The 20,808-nt window shown below is 51.5% G+C and overlaps 10 protein-coding genes across 10 annotated transcripts; 3 read left to right on the top strand and 7 right to left on the bottom strand.

Annotated features, from left to right (window-relative positions):
* Nucleotides 1-906: 906 nt before the first annotated feature.
* BDV14DRAFT_187398 (PP2C family serine/threonine-protein phosphatase) lies at nucleotides 907-2,924 on the bottom strand (the record flags this gene model as incomplete). The annotated part of the gene is made up of 7 exons (XM_073770947.1): nucleotides 907-1,250; nucleotides 1,312-1,572; nucleotides 1,627-1,833; nucleotides 1,891-1,975; nucleotides 2,031-2,104; nucleotides 2,187-2,508; nucleotides 2,889-2,924. 7 exons carry the CDS (start codon nucleotides 2,922-2,924, stop codon nucleotides 907-909), a joined length of 1,329 nt encoding a protein of 442 aa, XP_073631943.1.
* A 626-nt stretch (nucleotides 2,925-3,550) lies between these two features.
* BDV14DRAFT_116149 (putative transmembrane glycoprotein) lies at nucleotides 3,551-6,925 on the bottom strand. The gene has a single exon (XM_073765787.1). It carries the CDS (start codon nucleotides 6,789-6,791, stop codon nucleotides 4,011-4,013), a length of 2,781 nt encoding a protein of 926 aa, XP_073631942.1. The 5' UTR covers nucleotides 6,792-6,925; the 3' UTR covers nucleotides 3,551-4,010.
* Nucleotides 6,926-7,284: 359 nt separating this feature from the next.
* Nucleotides 7,285-8,012, bottom strand: BDV14DRAFT_116147 (GNAT family N-acetyltransferase). Its single transcript, XM_073765786.1, has one exon. It carries the CDS (start codon nucleotides 7,840-7,842, stop codon nucleotides 7,342-7,344), a length of 501 nt encoding a protein of 166 aa, XP_073631941.1. The 5' UTR covers nucleotides 7,843-8,012; the 3' UTR covers nucleotides 7,285-7,341.
* A 148-nt stretch (nucleotides 8,013-8,160) lies between these two features.
* BDV14DRAFT_166037 (mitotic-spindle organizing protein 1) lies at nucleotides 8,161-8,717 on the top strand. The gene is made up of 3 exons (XM_073767415.1): nucleotides 8,161-8,326; nucleotides 8,431-8,508; nucleotides 8,574-8,717. Exons 1-3 carry the CDS (start codon nucleotides 8,249-8,251, stop codon nucleotides 8,643-8,645), a joined length of 228 nt encoding a protein of 75 aa, XP_073631940.1. The 5' UTR covers nucleotides 8,161-8,248; the 3' UTR covers nucleotides 8,646-8,717.
* On the bottom strand, nucleotides 8,718-10,493 carry BDV14DRAFT_166034 (uncharacterized protein). The gene is made up of 5 exons (XM_073767414.1): nucleotides 10,330-10,493; nucleotides 9,968-10,268; nucleotides 9,694-9,918; nucleotides 9,365-9,640; nucleotides 8,718-9,306 (listed from the first exon to the last, which is right to left on the bottom strand). Exons 1-5 carry the CDS (start codon nucleotides 10,348-10,350, stop codon nucleotides 8,933-8,935), a joined length of 1,197 nt encoding a protein of 398 aa, XP_073631939.1. The 5' UTR covers nucleotides 10,351-10,493; the 3' UTR covers nucleotides 8,718-8,932.
* A 135-nt stretch (nucleotides 10,494-10,628) lies between these two features.
* Nucleotides 10,629-12,993, top strand: BDV14DRAFT_116112 (putative ATP dependent RNA helicase). Its single transcript, XM_073765785.1, has 3 exons — nucleotides 10,629-11,000; nucleotides 11,052-12,707; nucleotides 12,767-12,993. Exons 1-3 carry the CDS (start codon nucleotides 10,776-10,778, stop codon nucleotides 12,896-12,898), a joined length of 2,013 nt encoding a protein of 670 aa, XP_073631938.1. The 5' UTR covers nucleotides 10,629-10,775; the 3' UTR covers nucleotides 12,899-12,993.
* A 94-nt stretch (nucleotides 12,994-13,087) lies between these two features.
* On the bottom strand, nucleotides 13,088-14,018 carry BDV14DRAFT_187393 (PITH domain-containing protein; the record flags this gene model as incomplete). The annotated part of the gene is made up of 3 exons (XM_073770946.1): nucleotides 13,088-13,508; nucleotides 13,698-13,809; nucleotides 13,874-14,018. 3 exons carry the CDS (start codon nucleotides 14,016-14,018, stop codon nucleotides 13,088-13,090), a joined length of 678 nt encoding a protein of 225 aa, XP_073631937.1.
* A 210-nt stretch (nucleotides 14,019-14,228) lies between these two features.
* On the bottom strand, nucleotides 14,229-15,507 carry BDV14DRAFT_116104 (ESCRT-III subunit protein VPS20). Its single transcript, XM_073765784.1, has 3 exons — nucleotides 15,306-15,507; nucleotides 14,805-15,168; nucleotides 14,229-14,733 (listed from the first exon to the last, which is right to left on the bottom strand). The coding sequence occupies exons 1-3, from the start codon at nucleotides 15,347-15,349 to the stop codon at nucleotides 14,515-14,517; spliced, it is 627 nt and encodes a 208-aa protein (XP_073631936.1). The 5' UTR covers nucleotides 15,350-15,507; the 3' UTR covers nucleotides 14,229-14,514.
* A 92-nt stretch (nucleotides 15,508-15,599) lies between these two features.
* Nucleotides 15,600-18,129, top strand: BDV14DRAFT_166024 (putative AAA family ATPase/60S ribosome export protein Rix7). Its single transcript, XM_073767413.1, has 3 exons — nucleotides 15,600-15,706; nucleotides 15,769-16,014; nucleotides 16,069-18,129. The coding sequence occupies exons 1-3, from the start codon at nucleotides 15,659-15,661 to the stop codon at nucleotides 17,974-17,976; spliced, it is 2,202 nt and encodes a 733-aa protein (XP_073631935.1). The 5' UTR covers nucleotides 15,600-15,658; the 3' UTR covers nucleotides 17,977-18,129.
* A 2-nt stretch (nucleotides 18,130-18,131) lies between these two features.
* erb1 (ribosome biogenesis protein ERB1) lies at nucleotides 18,132-20,669 on the bottom strand. The gene has a single exon (XM_073767412.1). The coding sequence runs from the start codon at nucleotides 20,624-20,626 to the stop codon at nucleotides 18,248-18,250; it is 2,379 nt and encodes a 792-aa protein (XP_073631934.1). The 5' UTR covers nucleotides 20,627-20,669; the 3' UTR covers nucleotides 18,132-18,247.
* Nucleotides 20,670-20,808: the final 139 nt, after the last annotated feature.

Here is a 20,808-nt window from a genome sequence, read left to right as displayed (position 1 = left end):
ACTGGGATATAGGTAGACGCTCGAGTTGTGCTTATCTAGATATGTGCACGAGGAAACAAATGCAGTCATAATATCAATGCAAGGACACAGACAGGATTATTTACAAGAGGAGCCAACCGAGTCTATCTGCGTACGATATAGAACAGAACGCCACAACGTCGATCAGGGTCCATCACGCTCACCAACTCCATCCTCCGACACCGAGGGTTATGCCGTATACTGAGCTTCTCCGGTTACGCCGACACAAGTGCAACTGCAGATTGCATCCTCAGGCCACTGGGCCGTTGTAAAGTCGTGCCCTGGCCGAAAGGAAGAGTCCTAGCGGCCGCGGCCAACATTAACAATCATATATATGACGGAAAACGAGACGACGAAACTGAGACTGAAGACTGTGAAGAGGTGTCAAAACATGGAAATCATGGAAGTTTAAAGAATATTTCGTCAATAGCGGTTGAGTTGCGGTATCTTATGTCGAGACATGAAACAAACGTACTCTCATGAGGCCCGCCGCTTGCGGCATGGGCAAACAAAGAAAGATGACAGGGAAAGAAGATGCCTCCACCCCCCTCAACGAACCCTCGTAGATATCTATCCTGAGTGACACGAAAGATGACTTGACCTAGGAGGCATTCGTTAAAAGGTAAAGAAGATGGGTCTGAAAACAAGAGATAGAAGGGGATGAATTGGTCCGTCTCTTTCGCATCTTCCTTCTCAGCCACTACCACCAAAGAACCGAATGATTCGGGGACAATGAAACTCGATAAGGGACGTTGGGAGAGGGCAGAAAAAAGAAGGCTTCGGGATCGGGGGGTGAAGAAGGAGGCGGCGGGAGTGGGTCGTACAATCACACGAAAGTCGTTTCAAGAACCAAAATGAAGGGAATCAGGCGTAAAGATCATGTCGAGGCTACGAAGAGGCAGGCTTCTGCGGCGTTCCAGAAGGCTCTGAGCCGTTGGAAGCGGCGGGTGTGTCCGTCTGGGAGGTAGCAGACTGGGGTCCAGGGGTCTGTTCGCGTTCATTCCTTTCTGTATCGGGTTCCTGGCGTTGCACTTGATTAGGAAGATCCTGATCCTCCTCGGCGTGGTCAAAGAGTTCCTCGTCGTTCTGTTTCTCTGGAATTAACGTGCTGCCATCTCCCAAAAGAATTACTCTGCCAGAACGCACGTTGAATGGGCGTCGGTCGTGGTCGACCTCGTATTCATCCGGATTTTCTTCGAACTGGTTACGGATTCCAGGTCCTCGGAATTCAGCTGCAGCCCCCATCGTTCAGTCAGTAGGGATTGGAGGCCGTGGGTTCCTTTAGAAACTTGCCGTATTCGGGCGGTGCGCAAGGACCGTCGCCGTTAGCTACCCGCTCCGCGATCTGGTTATACCACTCCTCCTTGGTTCTGCCATTGAGAAGACCAATAATGACCATGGTCATGTTGTCGCAACCGACACCGCCGGTCTCGCTGTTGGAAGCGAGACAGTTGTCCATCATGTTTTCGCAAATCCGGTAGAGGTCCTGCTTGGCCGCGATACCACGACGAACAAACTCAACTACAGCTTGGGAAGACTGGCAATCCCAAATACCTGTAGAGCATTAGACTGGACTGTGAAAACAAAAAATACCGACGGGAAACCCACCATCACAGGCAATAACCAAGAATTCGTCGTCATCAGTGAGGTCGTGGACGGTGACGTCTGGGAACGCAGTGACAATCTGCTGTTCGGGGGAGAGCTCGGGGCTCTTCTTGAATTCGAAATCTCCAATAGCACGCGAGAGGGCCAGGTTGCCGTTGACACGGCCAAAATCAACGAAGCCACCCGCGGCACTAATGCGAGCTTTCTCGCCTGTAGATCCTTATCAGATTATTGCACCTTAATCAATTTCGAAATTTCACCACAAACCTTCATTCTGCGGCTTGTGATCAAACGAAAGGGGCTTCGCGCGACCCTTGACACCCAAGACTGAACGTGAATCACCAGCGTTTGCCTGCAAAAAAATGTTATTCGGCAAATTCCGCTTCCATGCGTCATATCAGACCTACCACCCAAATCTTGTGCTTTGAGATCACGCTGACGGCAGCAGTGCAGCCGGAAACTTCCTCCTCATATTTGGGATCTAAACTGGTCAGACCCCGGGACACAAGACGAGACGGAGAATAAAGATCAAGTCGATGCTTGAATAGTGGCAATAAACGAACCTTCCAAGATAGCCCGGTCAGTAGCTAGGAAACCATCCTTCAAGGCCTGCTCGATATCGCCCTGTGAGAACGAGTCCTGCTTCGCGACAATCTTGTGGATGTTATCCCCCGCAAACAAAGCAACTTTATCTCCACCATGCCCGTCGTATACACCGAAGAAAGCAAGGCGATTGTCAGGATCGGTCGGCTTGTTCTCATCAGAACCAGATTGTTTCGCTTGGAGATCTAGGACGGCGGCATGGGCATCCTCCATGCTGATTCGCCAGCCCTGCATGGCCGAAACACCGTATATACAGCACTCATCTTGACCTTCGGACGAAGTCTAGGGGGGTAAAGCGAGTTAGCGATAATCGGAGGTAGATCCAAGCATTTTAGTTAAGAAGCCAAAGAATATAACACGATAGTATAGGTGCAGAAAAGCTTTTCGTCTTGGGTGGATGGGGACCCCGCAGAGATGAGCCATGAATCTGAGCCTCCTCGGGCGAAGAAAAAAGCACAGATGACGATCACTCGGCTGGTCCGTGTGATACTCGAGGAATCCCATAAATAGAAAGACCTGCAGCGGTATATTCGAAATGATCACAGGCGACAAAAAACGTGGGCGGGATAGAGAGAGATTTGGTATCGCAATCGGATGTGTGGGGAGAATAGGGAACAGAGGGGTTCCAAGGCAGCAAACTCGAATCAATGGCATTCACCCACCTTATCGACAACAGGCTCTGACAGTGTCTGGCCCATAATTTCTGTTAGGTCACAATGAACTTTTGAGAAGAAGTAGAGGAGGCCAAATTCACAGAAACCCTGTGAGAGGTTGAGGGAGAGAAGGAAATGGGCGAGAATAGAGGGGGGAGAGGGGAGAGAAGCAGAATCAGGTGGGCGAGAGAAGGAGGGCAAGAGGGCAGAATTGATAGGCGGCGTGCGGGACTGTCCCAGAGGTGAGCGTGCAGACCTGGCCTGGCCAGCTCTTTGAAGGCGTTCAAAATGAGCGTTTGCTGAAGTGGGGACTATTCCATGAACTCATGGTGGCCTCTGCTCGGCACTTGTCTTGTTTCTTCATTATTACTCTAAAATCAAGTGTTTTGTGTCATTGACCGCGGCCAAATATCATTGCCATACTATTACTGGAGAAAACCCCCGGACGCCACTAAAAAACTAGTCCTGGCCTCTGTATACTTGCTAGCAGGGTTCACTCAGCAGGAAACATGAAATTACGAGTCTAGATAGTATATAACTTCAGTACCATGTTCAAAGTATTATTGATCTCAACAAATCTCATTCCAGAACAAGGAGAGGTGCAGAATTTGCAAGTTCCAGTCGCGTGCTGCCGATGATGAAAGTCCGACGGAAACGCTTAGCGCTGCTGACTCCACATGACCTTCACCAAGGTTGAAGGTTAAAATACCACTCCTGCCTGCTCTGTGCAGCACTGTAATATCAGCTTTGACAAGGCTCCAGCTGAAGGCGCCAGTTTGCTCCCTCAAACTAGTGCTACAGGTCTTAGAGCACTCAGTCAGCCCCCTTTTTCGAGGGCAGGGATGGAATCTCTGTCTATCACACCATGCCTCGGTCCAGGAGCTTTATGGATCCAATCATCACTCTCGCCCCCAGGTGCCTGGATAAGACCTAAAAAACCGAGCTGAAACAGGATCCTCCCGGACGTATTAGCTGGTGTTAACGGAAGAATTACATTAACTATGCAAATCAGCTCTCAAAGAGCTGTCATTGATGCTAAGTTACACGAATAAAACGCTGGAGCGCCCTCTAAACATAGCAAAATGGTATCTCAGCCGACTCAGAAATGGCAAACAACCCAGCACCAAATTATTAAACAAAGGCTATATCACTGCTTAGCAGGCTTCCTGTGGGCTCTCGTAAGCCGCGCCGGTAGCTCGAGTTTTGCTCTTCCGCCCGCATCAGGCTCACTCGACGAGGCTTTGCGTCGTACGAAATGGACGATGTCGAAGGGCTCTTCCGGTGTCGGCGCCAATTCTGCAGCGATGGGTTTGACCGTGACCAACGACGGGTGTCTGGAGGGCTTTGGAGGCCGTCCACAGCATGCGCCCCTCCAGCGTCGTCGCGCCTGGTATTGTTCAGACTGAGCTCGCTGAAGAAACGCGGAAGTGGTGAAATGATCTTCGAGTAGTGTTGCGCTAGACTCAATTGACTCGGTCCGTTCGTCAGAGTGCCCAAAGGCTTAACGTTGGGTGACTCCTCTGACAAGGAACTTAGATAAGCAGAGTGTCGATAGTCGTCAGTATAGACGGATCCCGACATTGCCTGGGACCATGGACGTTCTCGCCGTCGCGATTCGTCATTATCCAATGAGCTATCGATGGTATCCGAACGGCTAGCAGTACTTTGAGCTCGCTCCAAGGCACGGAGACTGGACGACACTCGGCGGCCGGTTCCACCGGCAATGAATGGGTTGGATGAATGCCGGCTTCTTGCACGACCTTGAACGAATGCCTCCAGAGAGTCTGATTCGGATATTGTCAAGCTATCGCGTTCCACAGTGCGCATACTCACCCGCTTCGCCTCTTGATTATTGCGGAGAGGCGGACGAGGGAACAACGGGGCTAGATTCCCTAAATTGCTCTCCTCACTTTGTAGAGATGCCTGCGTGTTCTGCCAGGAAAGCTTCACAAATCCATGTCCTGGTGGCCCAAAGCCACCTGCTCCATGTCCTGCGCCACTAAGCCTGACCGGGAGCCCGTTCGATACGGAAGAAATGCCACTTGATCGTTTGGACCACCGTTTTGATCTGGACGACATGGCCGAGTTTCGCTTCATGGATCTTCTTGGTTGAATTGGTTTGAGCGGCTCCCGTCTCTGAGAACGATTGGAAGGGCCCCTACGCACCGGCGGGCTGCTCTGGAAGGAGAGCCGGGTTGGTTTAGGTGCAGCGGAATCACCGGGTGGTTTGTTCTCATCTTGCTCAAAGCCACGCAGGGGAGTAAACTCCCAATCTATTGCCGAGCTTGAGAAGGTATTCCCTTGACCTGGTGCTGCTGTCTGGTTATTATCGTTCTCTCTGGCATCGCTGTTCGCATTCCACCATGGCTCCAACTCCAACTTCGGCGGCGACTCCGGCGCCGGATTGTTCATCATGGCTGGCGGATCTCCTCGATTGGTCCTATCGAAAGGTTGGCAGTGCGATAATTGAGGATCAACGGGCCTCGGGGGCACATCTTTCTCGTCCGATCCTTCCAGGTCTTTCTCCTCAGTCGCTTGTTGCCTGCGGCGGCGGCAGTAGAAAAGAAACAGAATGATTGCGATGCAACCCAGGGGTATGAAAATTGCCATCACAATAATGCCAGCTTTGCTCGTGTGAGACCCACTGGAACCTCCAGAGGCAGATTCCCCGTCCGAGTCTTCTCCATCGACTGTGTTAATTGTGAAAGACTTGTTGCCCTCTGCAGTCCCTTCACGGGCCGTCAATTGAATCCGGTAAGAATCTGGGTTGCTGTCCGACGGTACTTCGCCATGAAGGGTTTTGTTGTCACGATTGTAATGGAGCCAGGACAGCTTCTGGTCGAATTCAACATCTAACTCGGTAGAGTCGTTCGTAAGAGCGGAGTTATTGAAGGTAAATGTGAAAAATTCGCCGATAACAGCATCGCATTCGTCATCGAATTCGTCCCGAAAGAATTGTGAGTAATGAAGCGAGACAACAAGGGTCGCTACATCCTGGTAACTATCCCTCACTGTGATAGTCACGTTGCTATTCTTTCCATCGGCTGGAGGGGTTCCTTTGAAAGATAACGATTGCTTGTCGACCTCTAGCCAGTCCGGGGCGTCAATCTTGGTTCCCACCAGCGCATCATTTGTAGGGTTGACTCCGTCCAGAGTCAGGGTATCGATGAAATGAGGGCTAGCAAGCTCTTTCCCTTCATCGACAAACAGCGTTTGTGCGCTTTGATTGAACGATAGTATGTGGGGGCTAATGGTCAACTCAAATGTCATGGTCGTTGCGGAGAAACCAGATACATCGGAAGCAACCATGTTAAGGCTAAAGGTCTGAGGGCCAATGATTGGTGCAGTACCGTAGAAGCGAAGAGACGACTGATCGAATCTGATCCAAGAGGGTAATGGTGCATTTTCCGGGTACGATGTTCCGTAGTATATCGTTGATGGGTGTGTGTTGATGAAAGTTTCTGGGTCAAACGAGAACGAAAACGAGTCGCCGGAGTGTACCATTATGTTGGACGGAGAAGAAGTCGGTCCCATTGCTTGCAACTGCGGTGCAAGAGGCTTCCCAGCTGTTGGGCCTTCGTCGGCGGTCACGATAAGAGTAACTTCCATGCTAGCTGAACCAGCTGGGTCAGTTGCGATGAGGTCGAACTTTGGTGATCCCGCATCTTTTTTCTCTGGTGTCCCAGACAAGGTACGGGATGCACTGTCCACCTTGAGCCATGAAGGAGCATTCAAGAGCGAATATGCTGTTTTCGAGTCGCTTCCACCGAAGGTTCCCTGCGAGAAGACAAATATGAATGGCTGCGATACTCGGGCCACGGGAGGGAGCTGTGCATTCACGGGATAATTTGCAACCACAGCCGCATTGACTGCCACCAGGAAGCTCAAGAAGACCAATGCGAGGTATGCCATGGTTCCAAATGGATGTTGTATAGTTGCTTTCGGAAACCCACTTGAACCCACTAACCCGCAGTTGAAGAAGCCTTCAAGGACATCTGATGTCGGCAACCGCGATACTCGATAAGCAAAGCCGAAAAGTCGACTTATGATTTAGAAGAACAGCGTAGGTGGGAAAAGCCGTTCCTTTGGGGACATTCCCCCAAGGCGACCGCGCTCAAGGGCCATCCTATACAGGAGAATACTAGGCTTTCGCGTCCCTTCAAAAGAGCCATACCTGGATATGTTTGACGTCACAACGGTATGGGAATGGTCTGAGAGCACGGGTTCCGCGCGCTGGGGGTCACGTTGCGATATGCACGATATGCAAGGGATGAACCCCTCCAGGAGCCAAGGAACAGTATTCAGCCTGGACCAACCCTGCGCAATGATCTTTGACACGGAGAATTGAGGGGTACAGGAAAAGTAGTTCTCCTTATCTCTCGTGGACTGGATCTTCAATTCCATGTGAAGGACCCTTCGAGCCTAAGGATGAAGGGGAGGTGCAGGAATGACAGGGGCGTGCTCAGCTGCCCCGTTCAAGATCGAGTATCATTTTGATTCCATGGCGCCCCGGCGCGTAGTAATCCACAATTACCTCATGCTCCTCAAAGCCATTGCGGATGTACAAAGCGCGTGCTGATTCTCTGCCTTGGTCCACCCAGAGATGCACATATTGGCAGCCCTCCTTTTGCAGACGAGTCCGAATGTACTTCATCAATTGATTCCCAACGCCCTTTCGACGGCATGCTTCGGCAACGCAGACCTTGTGAAGGAGTGCAACCCCCTTTTGCCGAACATAGAGAGCATAGGCAATTAAAGGTCGCGGCGAATGTGTGCCCTGGGACGCGAGAGTCGCATAAAGCACTCTGGTGTTAGGCTTTTTGCGCCAGAGCTCCTCGCCGAATGGCCACGCCTCGCTCGAGGGAAAGGTTTTCTTCTCAATGCGTGTGATCTGCGATAGTACTTCGACAGCCTGGCTCTTGCCTAGGCAATGAATGTCCGATATAGTCAGGTCCTCTAACATCCTGGAGGATCTACATTCAACACAATTGGATATCTGAGAAGACGAGGCTCAAGACAAACCGCGTAGTTAGTCGTAGTCCAATTGGCTCCAGTATAGTGCTTAGAGCATTCCCAAGTTGCCTTGATTGGCAACAGTATGGGATCCGGACGTTGTGCCAAAGAAGATGCCAGTGCAAGGGAGGTTGGAAGGACTGAAGCTGCCGTAGGGTCGTGCGCCGAGACTGATGCCAACCTGTAATTACTGTAACTTTACCATTTTTCTTACCGGGCATCAACGCCGTCGTCTGCAAGAACATCGACATCTTAAGTTATACATTCAACATCTTCTCCCTCGATAAGAAAAGCAAAAAGCACCCTGGTATCAAGAACAGCCCCAGCCTAAGTCTCAAATCTGTGTCTCTCTCAAAATGCCTCCACAATCCGACAATAAGCGGCAAGCCGCACGCGAAGTCATTGACATTCTTCACGAGATCTCAACCCTTCTTGTATGTCCTTTGCCTCCCCATTCCTACTCATGGCTTCCAGGATAATTCGCGACTCTTAGTCCGGATGGCGGATTCTCACATGCTAACCTTTTGGGTCACTCAAGAACACGAATCTGGATCGAACAGAGCTTTCGCTTTGCGTGTCCTTGATTGAGAATGGAGTCAATCCTGATGCTCTCGCGGTGGGTTTAAGCCTGAAGCCTGAAGCCTGAACCTGCAGTCCCTTTCGTGACTAATTCCTCAACAGACTGTCATCAATGATCTAAGAAAGGAAGCTGAGCTGACTTCGGGCGCTCCTTCTAACCAGTTGCCGGAGTGATCATTCTATTCTACTCGTTCATAATGCTCGTACTTGATTTGCTACCTTAAATGATACCCAACTATTCAATGTTATTTTATATGTTTGTTTACTGCCAATATTTTGGCGCTGGAAAGTCAATGAACTAGTCCGAGCTTTGGGCACCGGTGAACAATCTCTGGTATCATAATAATCACCTACTAGTAAAGCATATATGACAGGGGTCGAGTCAGGGCTAGGAACAAGATCGAGCAGGCTCAAATACAAGTATGAACTTAAGACAATAATCAAACACTCAGTCGAGACTCTTATGATGACTTCGCAGCGCTCTCTGCTTGAACACCATCTTTCGACACCGACGCAGACTCAGCAGGTGTAGCTTCAGCCGTCGACTTGCCTTCAGTGTTGACTGGCTCCTTAGCCTTGGTGTCCTTTTCGTCATCGCTATCGCCCAAGCTGAAGGGATCGTTCTCGCCGACTGGGGATGGCTCAACGGTTGTAAGAGGCTGCCATTTACTAGGCTTCCCTCCTGGCGGTGACTGAGGTTTGGCAGATTCGGCGGCGCTGCCGATCTCTGTAGGAGGGCCCTCCTGGAACGATACTTTTCTCCTGTCCGGAGATGGAGAGGAGTCCTTATACAGCGCGGAATTCGCAAGCGGTCGTGCTGGGCGCGGAGGTGGTGCTGTGTCAATCATTAGCCAAGCCTTCTAGCATCACTGGGGGGTTAGGAGAATAGCTACCCTCTGAGTCTCTCAGCTCAAGCGCAGAGAAGTCATCGTTCAGGATCTGCGGGTCTGCATCATATCGCTCGCGATCTCCGCTGCGACGGCCCAGATCACCACTTCGCCGCGAGCGGCCATAGTTTTCCTCTCCATATCCACGAGCGGCTTGTTGGTTATTCTCGTCTTCCTCCTCGCCATCAATCCTCTTCTTCAAGTTCGCAACCCATGAGCTGACCTTGGTTTGAGTATCAAGAAATCCCTTTCGGATGTTCTCACGGATTACGGGAAGATCATCTGTGAAGGGATCAGTCAGACTAGCAGGAGTCAGGAACTGGCGGGATAATTACCATCAAAGAAGTTGTACTCTCTCTCCTCTGCTTCATCAGCCGGTCCCCTCTGCCGACGATAGGCCTCTTGGTCTCCGCGAGGTGGCTGTGCACGACGGTTGTAATGTTCAGCGAGCTGACGAGCGTAGAGCTCATCGGCTTCCAGTTGTCTTTGGGCCGCAGTTGGTCGTGGAGGCTTCGGGGGCGCGTAGTCGTCTTGTGCAGTCGCGTTTGGATCGGTCATACCTGAGCGCACATTAGTCTTTGGCTATAAGCGTTGGCCTCTGGCACGAACCGAGAAGTGCATGGAAAGCCCGCTCCACATCATAGTTGCTGGCTATCAACACAGCCTTGACAACTGATGCCTCCACCGACGGGAAAGCCTCTTTGAGTGTATTCTCTGCCTGTTGTTGCGGGGACACGGGGCGTGGTGGTTTTGGCGGGGCCGCCTCCGTAGAACTCTGCTGTGCTGGAGCTGAAGCTGAAGCGGAGGTGACGCCGGTCTCCTGGGGCTCATCGTCGAAGTCTAACGGACGCGCAGTAGTCGGCGACTCAGGGCTTGGGCCATTATTTGGGCCGGAGGTCGGTTTAGCAGTCTGATCATAAGTGAGCAGCGGATCTTGAGACAATATGCGGGATGGAGGGGTGGAAGCATACGGCTTTCTCTGTTTCAGACATTGTGCTGCCAGTGATCAAAACAATGGTGTTGAATCCCAGAAAGATGACAAAGGCCGAAATATCTGGTTTTTATATGCAAAACCAGATCTCTGCGGCAAATTTGAGCGCAGCAGGCAGAAAGCAAATGAGATGTGACTGGCTGCGATGGGAGGCCGAATCGGAGCTCCCATGCATCAGCCACAATCTGGACATTGTATGCAGTGACGTTGTGTCATGTGACAATGTCCCTAAAAGGGTTAGTCGCAGCTGAAGCTACAAGTGGACCATAGAGGCTCTTCCTCCCATCAATGACAATGCGGTCCAGGAACTGATTTGCTCAGAGGCTTCTTCCTGTATTAACTCGAGATGACATATCTGGGTCTCTGTATAGAGTGACCACTCGTGCTGTTGAGATAGTCGACTACCTCGAAAATATAATAAAGAGAATGGCTTCGGAGCTAGATGTTGGGACGAGCTTCATTCCGTCCTTATACAAACCTCCTTCTCTGCTCCCAATTGCACGACATAAAAAAAGCTTGTTGTACCTTGTGGAAACTTTTCCAGTCACCATCGTTGTTGGACATACTGGAAGTGGAAAGACAACACAGCTACCTCAGTACCTCGACCAGGCAGAATGGTGTGCGGAAGGGAAGACTATCGCAGTGACGCAGGTAAGGCTCTCTTCTGCAGAATGTCTATTCATCTGCTGATGTTTATTCCAGCCCCGTCGAGTGGCCGCCACCACTGTAGCAGCCCGCGTGGCCGAAGAGATGCGCTGCAAGTTAGGCGAGGATGTAGGCTACTCGATTCGTTTCGAAGACCAGACCTCTGCCAGCACGAGGATCAAGTTCTTAACTGATGGAATGCTGCTTCGGGAGGCACTAGTGGATCCTCTTTTATCACGGTATTCCGTGATCATGGTTGATGAAGCGCACGAAAGGTCACTAAGCACCGACGTACTCTTGGGTATCCTCAAGAAGATAATGAAGAGACGGCCTGATCTGCGCATTGTGGTCAGTAGCGCAACTCTGCAAGCCGAAGACTTCTTGCGCTTTTTTGCCGGTGACGATTTTCAGAAAGACTCTGACGGAGAGATTGGTGGCAGCGTTGGAAGAATCATCAGTCTAGAAGGTCGAATGTACCCAGTCGACGCACTGTTTCTCGAGTCACCAACAGAAGACTATGTGGAACGAAGCGTAAAGACAGTCTTTGATATACACCTGCAGGAGGGCGAAGGTGACATTTTGATCTTTCTAACTGGTCGAGACGAAATCGAGACCGCAATTCAGCTAATTACTGAACGCGCTGCAACGCTGCATCCGAAGGCCCCATCTCTGCTACCGTTGCCTCTTTACTCCGGCCTCACGACGGATCAGCAAATGTACGTTTTCGAACCGGCGCCAGAAAATTCGCGCAAAGTGGTTGTGTCAACAAACATTGCCGAGGCGTCTGTCACAATCAACGGAATTCTTTACGTTATAGACTCTGGATTCGCAAAGTTGAGGGCATACAACCCAAGCACCGGTATCGAAACACTGACAGCAGTACCTATCTCAAAGGCCGCAGCTGTGCAGCGCGCTGGTCGAGCCGGGCGCACAAAACCCGGGAAATGCTTCAGACTATATACGCAGCAAGCATTTGAGCAATTGCCTGATGCTACGATACCGGAGATTCAACGATCCAACCTTGCACCCGTCATCATGCAGCTCAAGGCTTTAGGGATAGACAATATTGTCCGATTCGACTTTTTGACTTCGCCTCCCGCAGACCTTGTCATACGTGCATTTGAACTCTTATATTCACTAGGAGCCGTTGACGACTACGCCAAGCTTACGAAGCCTTTGGGCACGCGCATGGCCGAGCTCGCCGTTGATCCTATGATGGCAAGAGTGCTCCTTTCTGCACAGTCTTTCGGATGCTTGAGCGAGGTGCTGACCATCGCTGCTATGGTCAGTCTTCAAGGCGCAGTGTGGGTTCAACATGACGGTGATAAGCGGTCATCTGAGAGTACTCGCCGGAAATTTGCAGTCGAGGAGGGCGACCACCTCACGTACCTCAATGTCTACCAAGCATTTGTCACCAAGGGCAAGAAGGATTCCAAATGGTGTCGGGATAATCTTCTCAACTATCGATCTCTGATGCGAGCCGTTAGCGTCAGGAACCAGCTCAAAAGGTACCTCGGACGCTTTGGCATCAACGTTGATGAGAGCCTTCCGTCCCAATATAAACAGACCAGTCTTGCACAGCCTGCCGAACAAATACAGCGGTGCCTGACAACGGGATACTTCGCTCATGCTGCAAGAATGCAGCCGGATGGCACGTTCAAGACGGTCAGTGGTGGTATGACTCTTCATGCTCACCCTACTTCCCTCATGTTTGTATGTTTCTTTGTTCTTTCTGTCTCAACATCTAGACCCACATACTAACGAGCAACTAGAACCGTAAAGCGGATTGGGTCATATTTCATGAGATAATGCAGACCGGCGAGAAGACGTTCATCCGAGATATTACCAAGATAGAGAAAAGCTACCTGCTTGAGTACGCACCGAAATACTACTCGGTTCAATGATTCGGTGCCAGCAATGCGTCAGCAGATGAGAAGATCCCAGCTGCAAGATAGATGTAGCAGGGAACGGTATCCGCCTCGCATACGCAATATCAATTCATAAACATGGTCTCATTAATGGTATATTGTGAACGAGTGCAACTACGCCGACATTTGATCCGTCCCCCTATCTCCTACGGAATCCAGATGCCCTTACTGGCCTGGCATGATGTGATTGCCAACACCACTCACACCAGGGATGGCAACATGATCACCAGGATTAGCTGCCGCTTCATACAAGAAGCTAACAGGCTCTCTGTTCAAAGCCATGAACTGACCTTTGAGCCCAATGTATCCGACCTTTGTGACCTCCTCTTCGCCATCGCTCCAATTGTCTTCGAAGAATAGGGTCACCGACGTGGAAGCATTCCAGTGCGCGCGATTGAGAGGCAGCTCGAATACATCGGTTCCTACTATGGGTTGTGGGACTTCGATCGTCTGGGTTGGCTTAAGCTCTGATGCGGTCGAGAAATCCAAATCGTCGCGGTTTTTGAACAGCTTCACGGTTTTTGGGGCGGATGGCGTTGGCGCAGTATAGACCAGAATAGAGTGGACATTAACCTGGCCGGTGAAACTGTATATGTGATAAGAAGCGTTAGCAAACCTGAAGCTCAACCCATATTCATGGAAGTAGTTGCATCTTGCATGAAGTCCGATATCGAGACCGAATGAGGGGTATCGCGGGGTAATGAAGAATCGCAACAACCGCGAACAAAACAAATAAACAAAGCAGCAGTCAGTAGTAAAATAAGGTAGAACATACGGGATGTACATAAGCAGCTGTTCATCAGCATCGCTCTTCAACTCCGGCTCATCATTCTGCCTCTCAGCCCAAGACTTCTTGACAATCGCAGCTCCAGATTGCGGTGTAGCTTCTGTACCACAATCTCGTCAGAATAATTCCAACCCGCCATATAGGAGGGTTAGTAAACGACGTACCGTTCAGTGTGTTAATCCCATCAAACTGAATTTGAGAATAAAGGAGAGACTGCAAAGCAGGGGCGATGTCATTCGAGTGGTCGTGGCCGTCGTCGCCCTCGCCGTGGCAGTGGCCATGGCCGTGATCATGATGATGATGCGACATGGTGTTTGTGATGCGAACGTAGAGCTAGAGGTAACTTTGAATGTATTTTGATGTCGTGAGGAGAATAAATGTTGATTTGGGAAGGTAGGGACCCTCGGGGCGGAGTTTTGATGGGTGTTCGAGGAGTTTCTGATTTTCTAGGTTGTTCTCCTCTCCTTCTCGTTGGTGAGGGAGATGTCATCATCAGTCATATCGTGAAGCGATTCGAGTAACCCTGGCTGTGTTTATGCTCGTGTGTACTCTCAACAGCGCCTTTTGGTACATAAGTATAATTGAGGTCCTATTGTTAATTGCGTCATTCCCGCATGAAATTCTGACTCGAATATTTGGGTATGATATATAGCTTCGAATATATAGTTCTACCGTGCTAAACGATCCATATCCACAAATATTGAGATCTAATGGTACTTCTATCACAAAGAGACTCCGAGTAAACTCCGAGATGCTAAAATTGCATTAATAGCCGGTCTGTAGAGCCCCTGGCTCCCTTGGCCCTTCACGCAGGTACGGCAGTGCGTTCTTCGGCTCGGGCTTTCGCCCTGGCTTTCTGCTTCGCCGGCTCTACTTCTGGTGGCTCTTCCACCTCTGGCGGCGCTGTTGGGGCATCTGGAAGTTTGACTGGACCTTGCACCTCGCGGTGTAGTGCCTCTAGCTCGTCCTCAACTTCATCCTCGTCCTGGTTGGACAGATGTCCAGCAAGCATAGAACTGATTTCCTATACAACCGAGGTATTAGCCATATCGAACTATATTTCCATAAAGTGGAGTACTTATAGGAATCCCTTACCTCCTGGTAAGCTCTAGCCTCCTCCGTCTCACCCATCAGCTTCTCCACCCCTTCAATACCCCCCATCTCCTTATGAATCGTCTGCAGCACCTGTGTTCCCTGCTGCAATCCAAACATGACATCCTTCTGCACAAGGGCAAATTCAACCTGGCTGGTAAGTTGTTCCAGCTGCGCGAGCTGTGCATCGGTTTTTGCTAGTAGCGACTCCTGGTACTTCTTGCGACGCAGCGCAAGGAGCGCGCGCTTCCTGTCATCCTTCGCGAGACATTCCTTCGCGATAGCGGTTTCGCGGTCTGTGAGAACCGTAATGCGCTTCTGATATTGGTGCAGCTTGTCGCGCTGATTTTTCATGTCAAGAATGGCTCTGTTCAATGTGATTGTGGTCAGTACTTGACTGGCGCCCGGGTTGACCGTTATGAGCGGGGAGTGATTCAGCGGGTGATGACTTCCCGGGTTGGGGGATATTATCCTGGGGTATACAACATAGAAAGGGTAACTCACCGATCTTGAAAGGATATCTTATGAGAGCTGTTCGAGTTCCCCATTGTCACCGCATGTTGTCGCCTTGGTGAACTCGTCTCCAACAGCTTGCGATGAGCACGAGGCCTAGGCCGATAAGATAGCAGCAATCAGTCGGATGACGTTGGGTGGTATCGCTTCGTAAGATGTACCGCGCGGTGTAATTCTGCCGCAAGAAGCAGTTTGGTGCTGATAGAGGCGTTTTCTATCCGTGAAATACGAATACAATAGAGATATCGGCGAATCTATTCTCCGTCCCTCAAAATTATAGAAATTCACGAAGTCGACGATCATTGACAAGCAGCTCTGGGAATAAATCGCTTATCTTGCTGAGTATGCGTCGCGGAGGGAGACCAAGTCTGAGGCAGGGCCTCGATAAAGAGGTCAGACAGCCGTCAATTCCCTATGACCTCCCAGACACGTCTAATACAATCTCAATGTGCAGGTCTACCAAGTCGTTCGCAAAATTATCGACGATCAAGCGGAAAACGACCAGTTCCGGTTATCGGTGACAACAATCTACGATTCTATTAAGCGTTCCAACTCGAGTCTCAACCGGAAACCCAAGCGCATTCTGGAAGACAGCATTGAGCGGGTTGTGGAAGTTATCAAGACCGATGTACTCGGAGAGGATGAGAACGACTCGATAGACGGCGATTTTGCTGGGTTGGAGGAGCAGCAACCGATTCCAGTATGTGCTTGCCCCAAAGCGCAATTGGGATTCAGTTCTTGCTAACAATATTAGGAATCCAACAGCATGAACAAGAGCCTCGTAGGCGCATGGAACACTACCAAGACGCCGAAATCCGAAGCAAACACAGAGAACGGCACGCCCGCGCCATCAGCATCGACAACGACGAAAAAGCGTCACCGAGAGGGCGAATCGCACTCATCAAAGCGCCGCAAAGCGGACGCCGCCGTCGACCGTTCCCCGCCAACGCATGTCAGTCTCGCGGATCTAGGTGGATTAGACGATGTAGTCCAACAACTAGGGGATCTGGTCATTCTTCCTATGACTCGTCCCCAGGTATACCTAGCCTCAAATGTCCAGCCGCCGCGCGGTGTACTGCTTCATGGACCGCCAGGATGCGGAAAGACCATGATTGCCAATGCCTTTGCCGCGGAGCTCGGAGTGCCGTTCATAGCTATTTCTGCACCGTCCATAGTCTCGGGCATGTCTGGAGAGTCAGAGAAGGCTCTGCGAGAGCACTTTGAAGAGGCAAGGAGATTAGCACCGTGCCTTATCTTCATCGACGAAATCGACGCCATTACGCCGAAACGAGAAAGTGCACAGAGGGAGATGGAGAAGAGAATTGTCGCCCAACTCCTTACTTGTATGGACGACTTGGCGCTGGAAAAGACAGATGGAAAGCCCGTTATTGTTCTGGCGGCTACGAATCGACCGGATAGCTTAGACGCGGCTCTACGACGAGGAGGCAGATTTGACAAGGAAATTAACATGACTGTCCCCTCCGAGCCCGTTCGCGAGCAGATCCTCCGTGCCTTAACACGCAAGATGCAACTGGCAGATGACCTCGACTTCAAAACGCTCGCAAAGCGCACACCGGGCTTTGTCGGAGCCGACTTGAACGACCTAGTCGCCACCGCCGGCTCGACAGCAATTAAGCGCTACCTTGACCTTCTGAAATTGAACAGCGGCGAGGAAATGGATATTGAAGAGCCGAACGATGATCTCAGCCCTAAGGTCAAGGAACTCCGCCGTCTTATCACCCACGCCAAGGAAAATCCAATCGGCAACGAAGCAGAGGTTGTCCTTGTCTCAAACGCAGATTTTTTCGTTGCATTGCCGAAGATCCAACCCTCGTCCAAGCGTGAAGGGTTCGCTACTATTCCTGATACAACATGGGCGGATATCGGTGCCCTCAGTTCCATCCGCGACGAACTCGCGACGGCGATCGTGGACCCCATCACTCAACCCGAGCTCTACGCTTCCGTTGGTATCACAGCGCCTACCGGCGTGTTGCTCTGGGGACCGCCAGGATGTGGTAAGACATTGCTCGCAAAGGCCGTGGCGAATGAGTCAAGAGCAAACTTCATCAGTGTCAAGGGTCCGGAACTCCTTAACAAATACGTCGGTGAATCTGAACGTGCAGTGCGTCAGGTCTTCGTGCGCGCTCGCTCGTCAGTACCCTGCGTTATCTTCTTCGATGAGCTCGACGCCCTCGTCCCCCGGCGTGACGATACGCTGTCTGAAGCATCTGCCCGCGTCGTGAATACACTTCTCACTGAACTCGATGGGCTCGGTTCCAGCCGCCAGGGAATCTACGTTATCGCTGCCACGAATCGACCGGATATCATTGACCCAGCTATGCTCCGGCCCGGCCGCTTGGAGACACTCCTCTTCGTTAACCTCCCCTCACCGCTCGAACGCTCGGAGATCTTGCATACCCTCGTCCGTAAACTGCCTATTGAGTTCAATGAAGACCTCAGAGGATTGGCGGAGGAGTGCGAAGGCTTCAGTGGTGCAGATCTTACTAGTTTGCTCAGGCGCGCTGGTTACAATGCCATTAAGAGACGGGACGCGATTCGCTTCGAGGACTTTGTCGCCGCTAAGTCGTTCATCAGGCCTAGTGTGACGGATCTGAAGAAGTATGAGAAGTTGAGGAGGGATTGGAGTGGTGGTGTTGTGTGAGGATCCTGTTATACACCTACAAAATTCGATGTATAGACTTAAACGTGGTAATGATGTTTAGACCTTAGATGCGTTGGATGAGTGCTTTATACCCGCATCGTTGACCTGAATTACAAAGGATTGTTCTGATAGGGTCACTTTAAAATTCGAGACATTTACTTTTGAGTATGCTGTGGATATCAACAGTAGAATTCTATTTACACCTAAACGCCCTTTTGCAGACAAGGCACACAGGACATTAACAATAAGTATGCGACAAGCAGCCAACAGATTACATCCACAACCGACACGTTCCATCCGCACCGGCACTAACACACCATGCTTCCCTAGGGTGCCAGTCGATATCAAGAACACCCAGCTCGCCGGTGATCTTGTGGCCCTTGAGAACCTTAAGCGGGACAATCGTAGCGTTGCTAAGCATATCACCCGTGACGTTTCCGTGGAAGATCTGAAGGGAGCCGTCGTCACTCGCGTCGGCAAAGAGGGGGTAGCGACCACCAGGGTGGAATTTGACAGCGCGGATAGCCTTGCGGTGGTACCGGAGTGTCTTGTAGGGGCGCTGCGAGAGCTCAAGATCATGCCAGAGGAGACGGCGGTCGTAAGATCCGACAATGAGGTTGTCACCGCCCGACGCGGTAGACGAGGTCGGGTGGATGTCAAAGGAGGAGATCCAGCGGGCACCAGGCTGGACGATCTTGACTAGGAGTTGGCGGGAGAGATCGTAGGCGCGGATTGTGCGCTGGTTCGCGACGAAGAGGATGGGTTTTGAGGGGTGGAAATGGGCTGTTTGTGGGGGGCCGCCGCCCTTGATGCGCCGGCGGAAGGGGTACTGCGTTAGATGCTTGGAGAGGGTGTGGATTGAGATTGCGACTGAGGCGGGGGTGGACGCGCCGGAGCAGACAGTCACGAAGTAGTCTCCTCTCCGGTGCCAGGAAATGGACTTGGGGATGTAGCGGAGGGGAATGACGGCGCAGACACCGGCGTCGGCGAGTTGAGCGGAGGGTCGAATCCATGTAGGTGGGGTGGCAGTCTTCTTCTCGTCATCTGCAGGCTTGGGGGTGGGTTTTGAGGCAGCGTAACCCCAGCCGGCGTCGAGGATGTCGAGGCTGGCCTTCTCAGTCTCGGGGTCAGCGATGGGAGGAACGGCGAGATAGATGTCGTCGCCTGCGGCGGCAGCCAAAATCACGGCGTCCTTTCCGGGGCGCCAGCGGACGACGTTCACGGGCTCATCTTCACCCAGCTTGATGCTCCATAGTTGACGACCGGTGATCAACTCCCAAACTCGAACGGTGCCGTCATCTCCGCCAGTGGCGAGCCAGATGCCCGTAGGGTCGACAGCAAGACTGCGGACACGACCTTTGTGTCCTCTGAAGACAGCAGCGCATGCAGTGGGGAATGGCTTGAGCTCCTCGGGGCTAGGGAGCTTGGGAAGCAAGCTCTCGGGGTCGATGTTCAGCTTGCTCCTGCGAACACGAGGTGCCAAGTAAAGGTCCAGGCATCTCTCGAACTTCTCCTTGATGAAATTCTCGAAACCAGGCACCTTGCGGAGGGAGCCGAAGTCCTGAGGAAGGAATTCTTGCTCTCTGTCTTCAGGGTCTGTGTCTTCCCAAATCTTGCGTTCTTTCTTGTCAGGCAAGTACTCAGGCGGAGGGTGGTAGCTCTCCTCGTAACCCGGGGGTGGGAGCTTGGGAGCTGGGACGTGCATGGGGTGGTCAGGTCGCTCAGCCTCGTCGGCCCAAAGATCATATTTGATCAAGTCATTGTCCTCTTCTTCTTCCTCCGAAGGGGGCTTGAATGGCAGGATACGGCCCTCTCTGATAGCCTTCACGATCTTCATGACGCGCTTGGCTTCGTGCTTCGAGGGTACGAATCGACGTTTCGGTTCCGGCGCAGCACTGATGGGCATGATCTCCTGTTCGGTCGTGAACCACTCGGTCAGAGGCTCGTAGGGGTTGTACCCCTCCTCCGGGATTTCGTTCATTTGCACCTTCTTCAACAATTCGAGTTCATCCTGGCTCAGCTCCAGAGGTTTTCCAGTGGAAGGGTCAGTAAGACCCGTCCAGCCCTTAGGAATCTCTATACTATCCAAGAGTGCATCGAGGGCCTCTCCCTTTGCAGGGCGGAGGATCTTCTTGCCGTTAATGTTATAACCGATGTGAGGATATTGGTCATAGAAGGACAATGGGATGTTGCCGATGGTGTTTGCTCCCTCGTCAGCATCAGAGTAGTCCGAGTTATCGTCAGGGTTGATCTCATCATAAATATAACGGTCGTTTCCATTCGCATCCTTCTCAATGCGGTAGTTCAATTGCTCCTCCTCGCTGGAGCTTCCGTTGTCTTCAGTGAGCCCGTCCAGGTTGATCTTGGCCAACCTTTTCTCCCCCACTCCTTCATCCTCCCCATCTGATGGAATTTCGTCGCTGTCGATTTCCTCCTCCTCATCCTCCTCATCAGAATCGCTGGAGTCGTCAATCAGCTCAATCTCCGATTCGCTGTCATCCTCATCACTCGAAAGGTCGTGCGCATTGTCTGAAAGGGCACCGTCCAAGTCCTTCGAGTTCAACTCATCACCAGAGTACACACCAGCTTCCTCCTCCACATCTCGTGTAACCGCCTTGCGTTTCTTTGAAGAAGCCCTTGGAGCAGGCATGATGGGCGAATGTGCGCTTTACCTCAGTGCTCGCAACTAGTGATGTGCCTTGGAGACTTTTTCGCAGAAAAAAAATACAAAGGTCGGCATAAACTGACCGCCCGCGGGTTACACCGCCTACCAAGTCTGGATTTTCATGGGGGCCATTTGCCCCGTCGTTTCGCTGACATATCACCGCAACG

The sequence above is a fragment of the Aspergillus stella-maris genome (genome assembly GCF_047715825.1).
Source record: "Aspergillus stella-maris strain CBS 113639 unplaced genomic scaffold BDV14scaffold_6, whole genome shotgun sequence".
Taxonomy (NCBI): domain Eukaryota; kingdom Fungi; phylum Ascomycota; class Eurotiomycetes; order Eurotiales; family Aspergillaceae; genus Aspergillus; species Aspergillus stella-maris.
The sequence above is the reverse complement of the archived record's forward strand: the minus strand, read 5'-3'. Positions and strand labels throughout refer to the sequence as shown.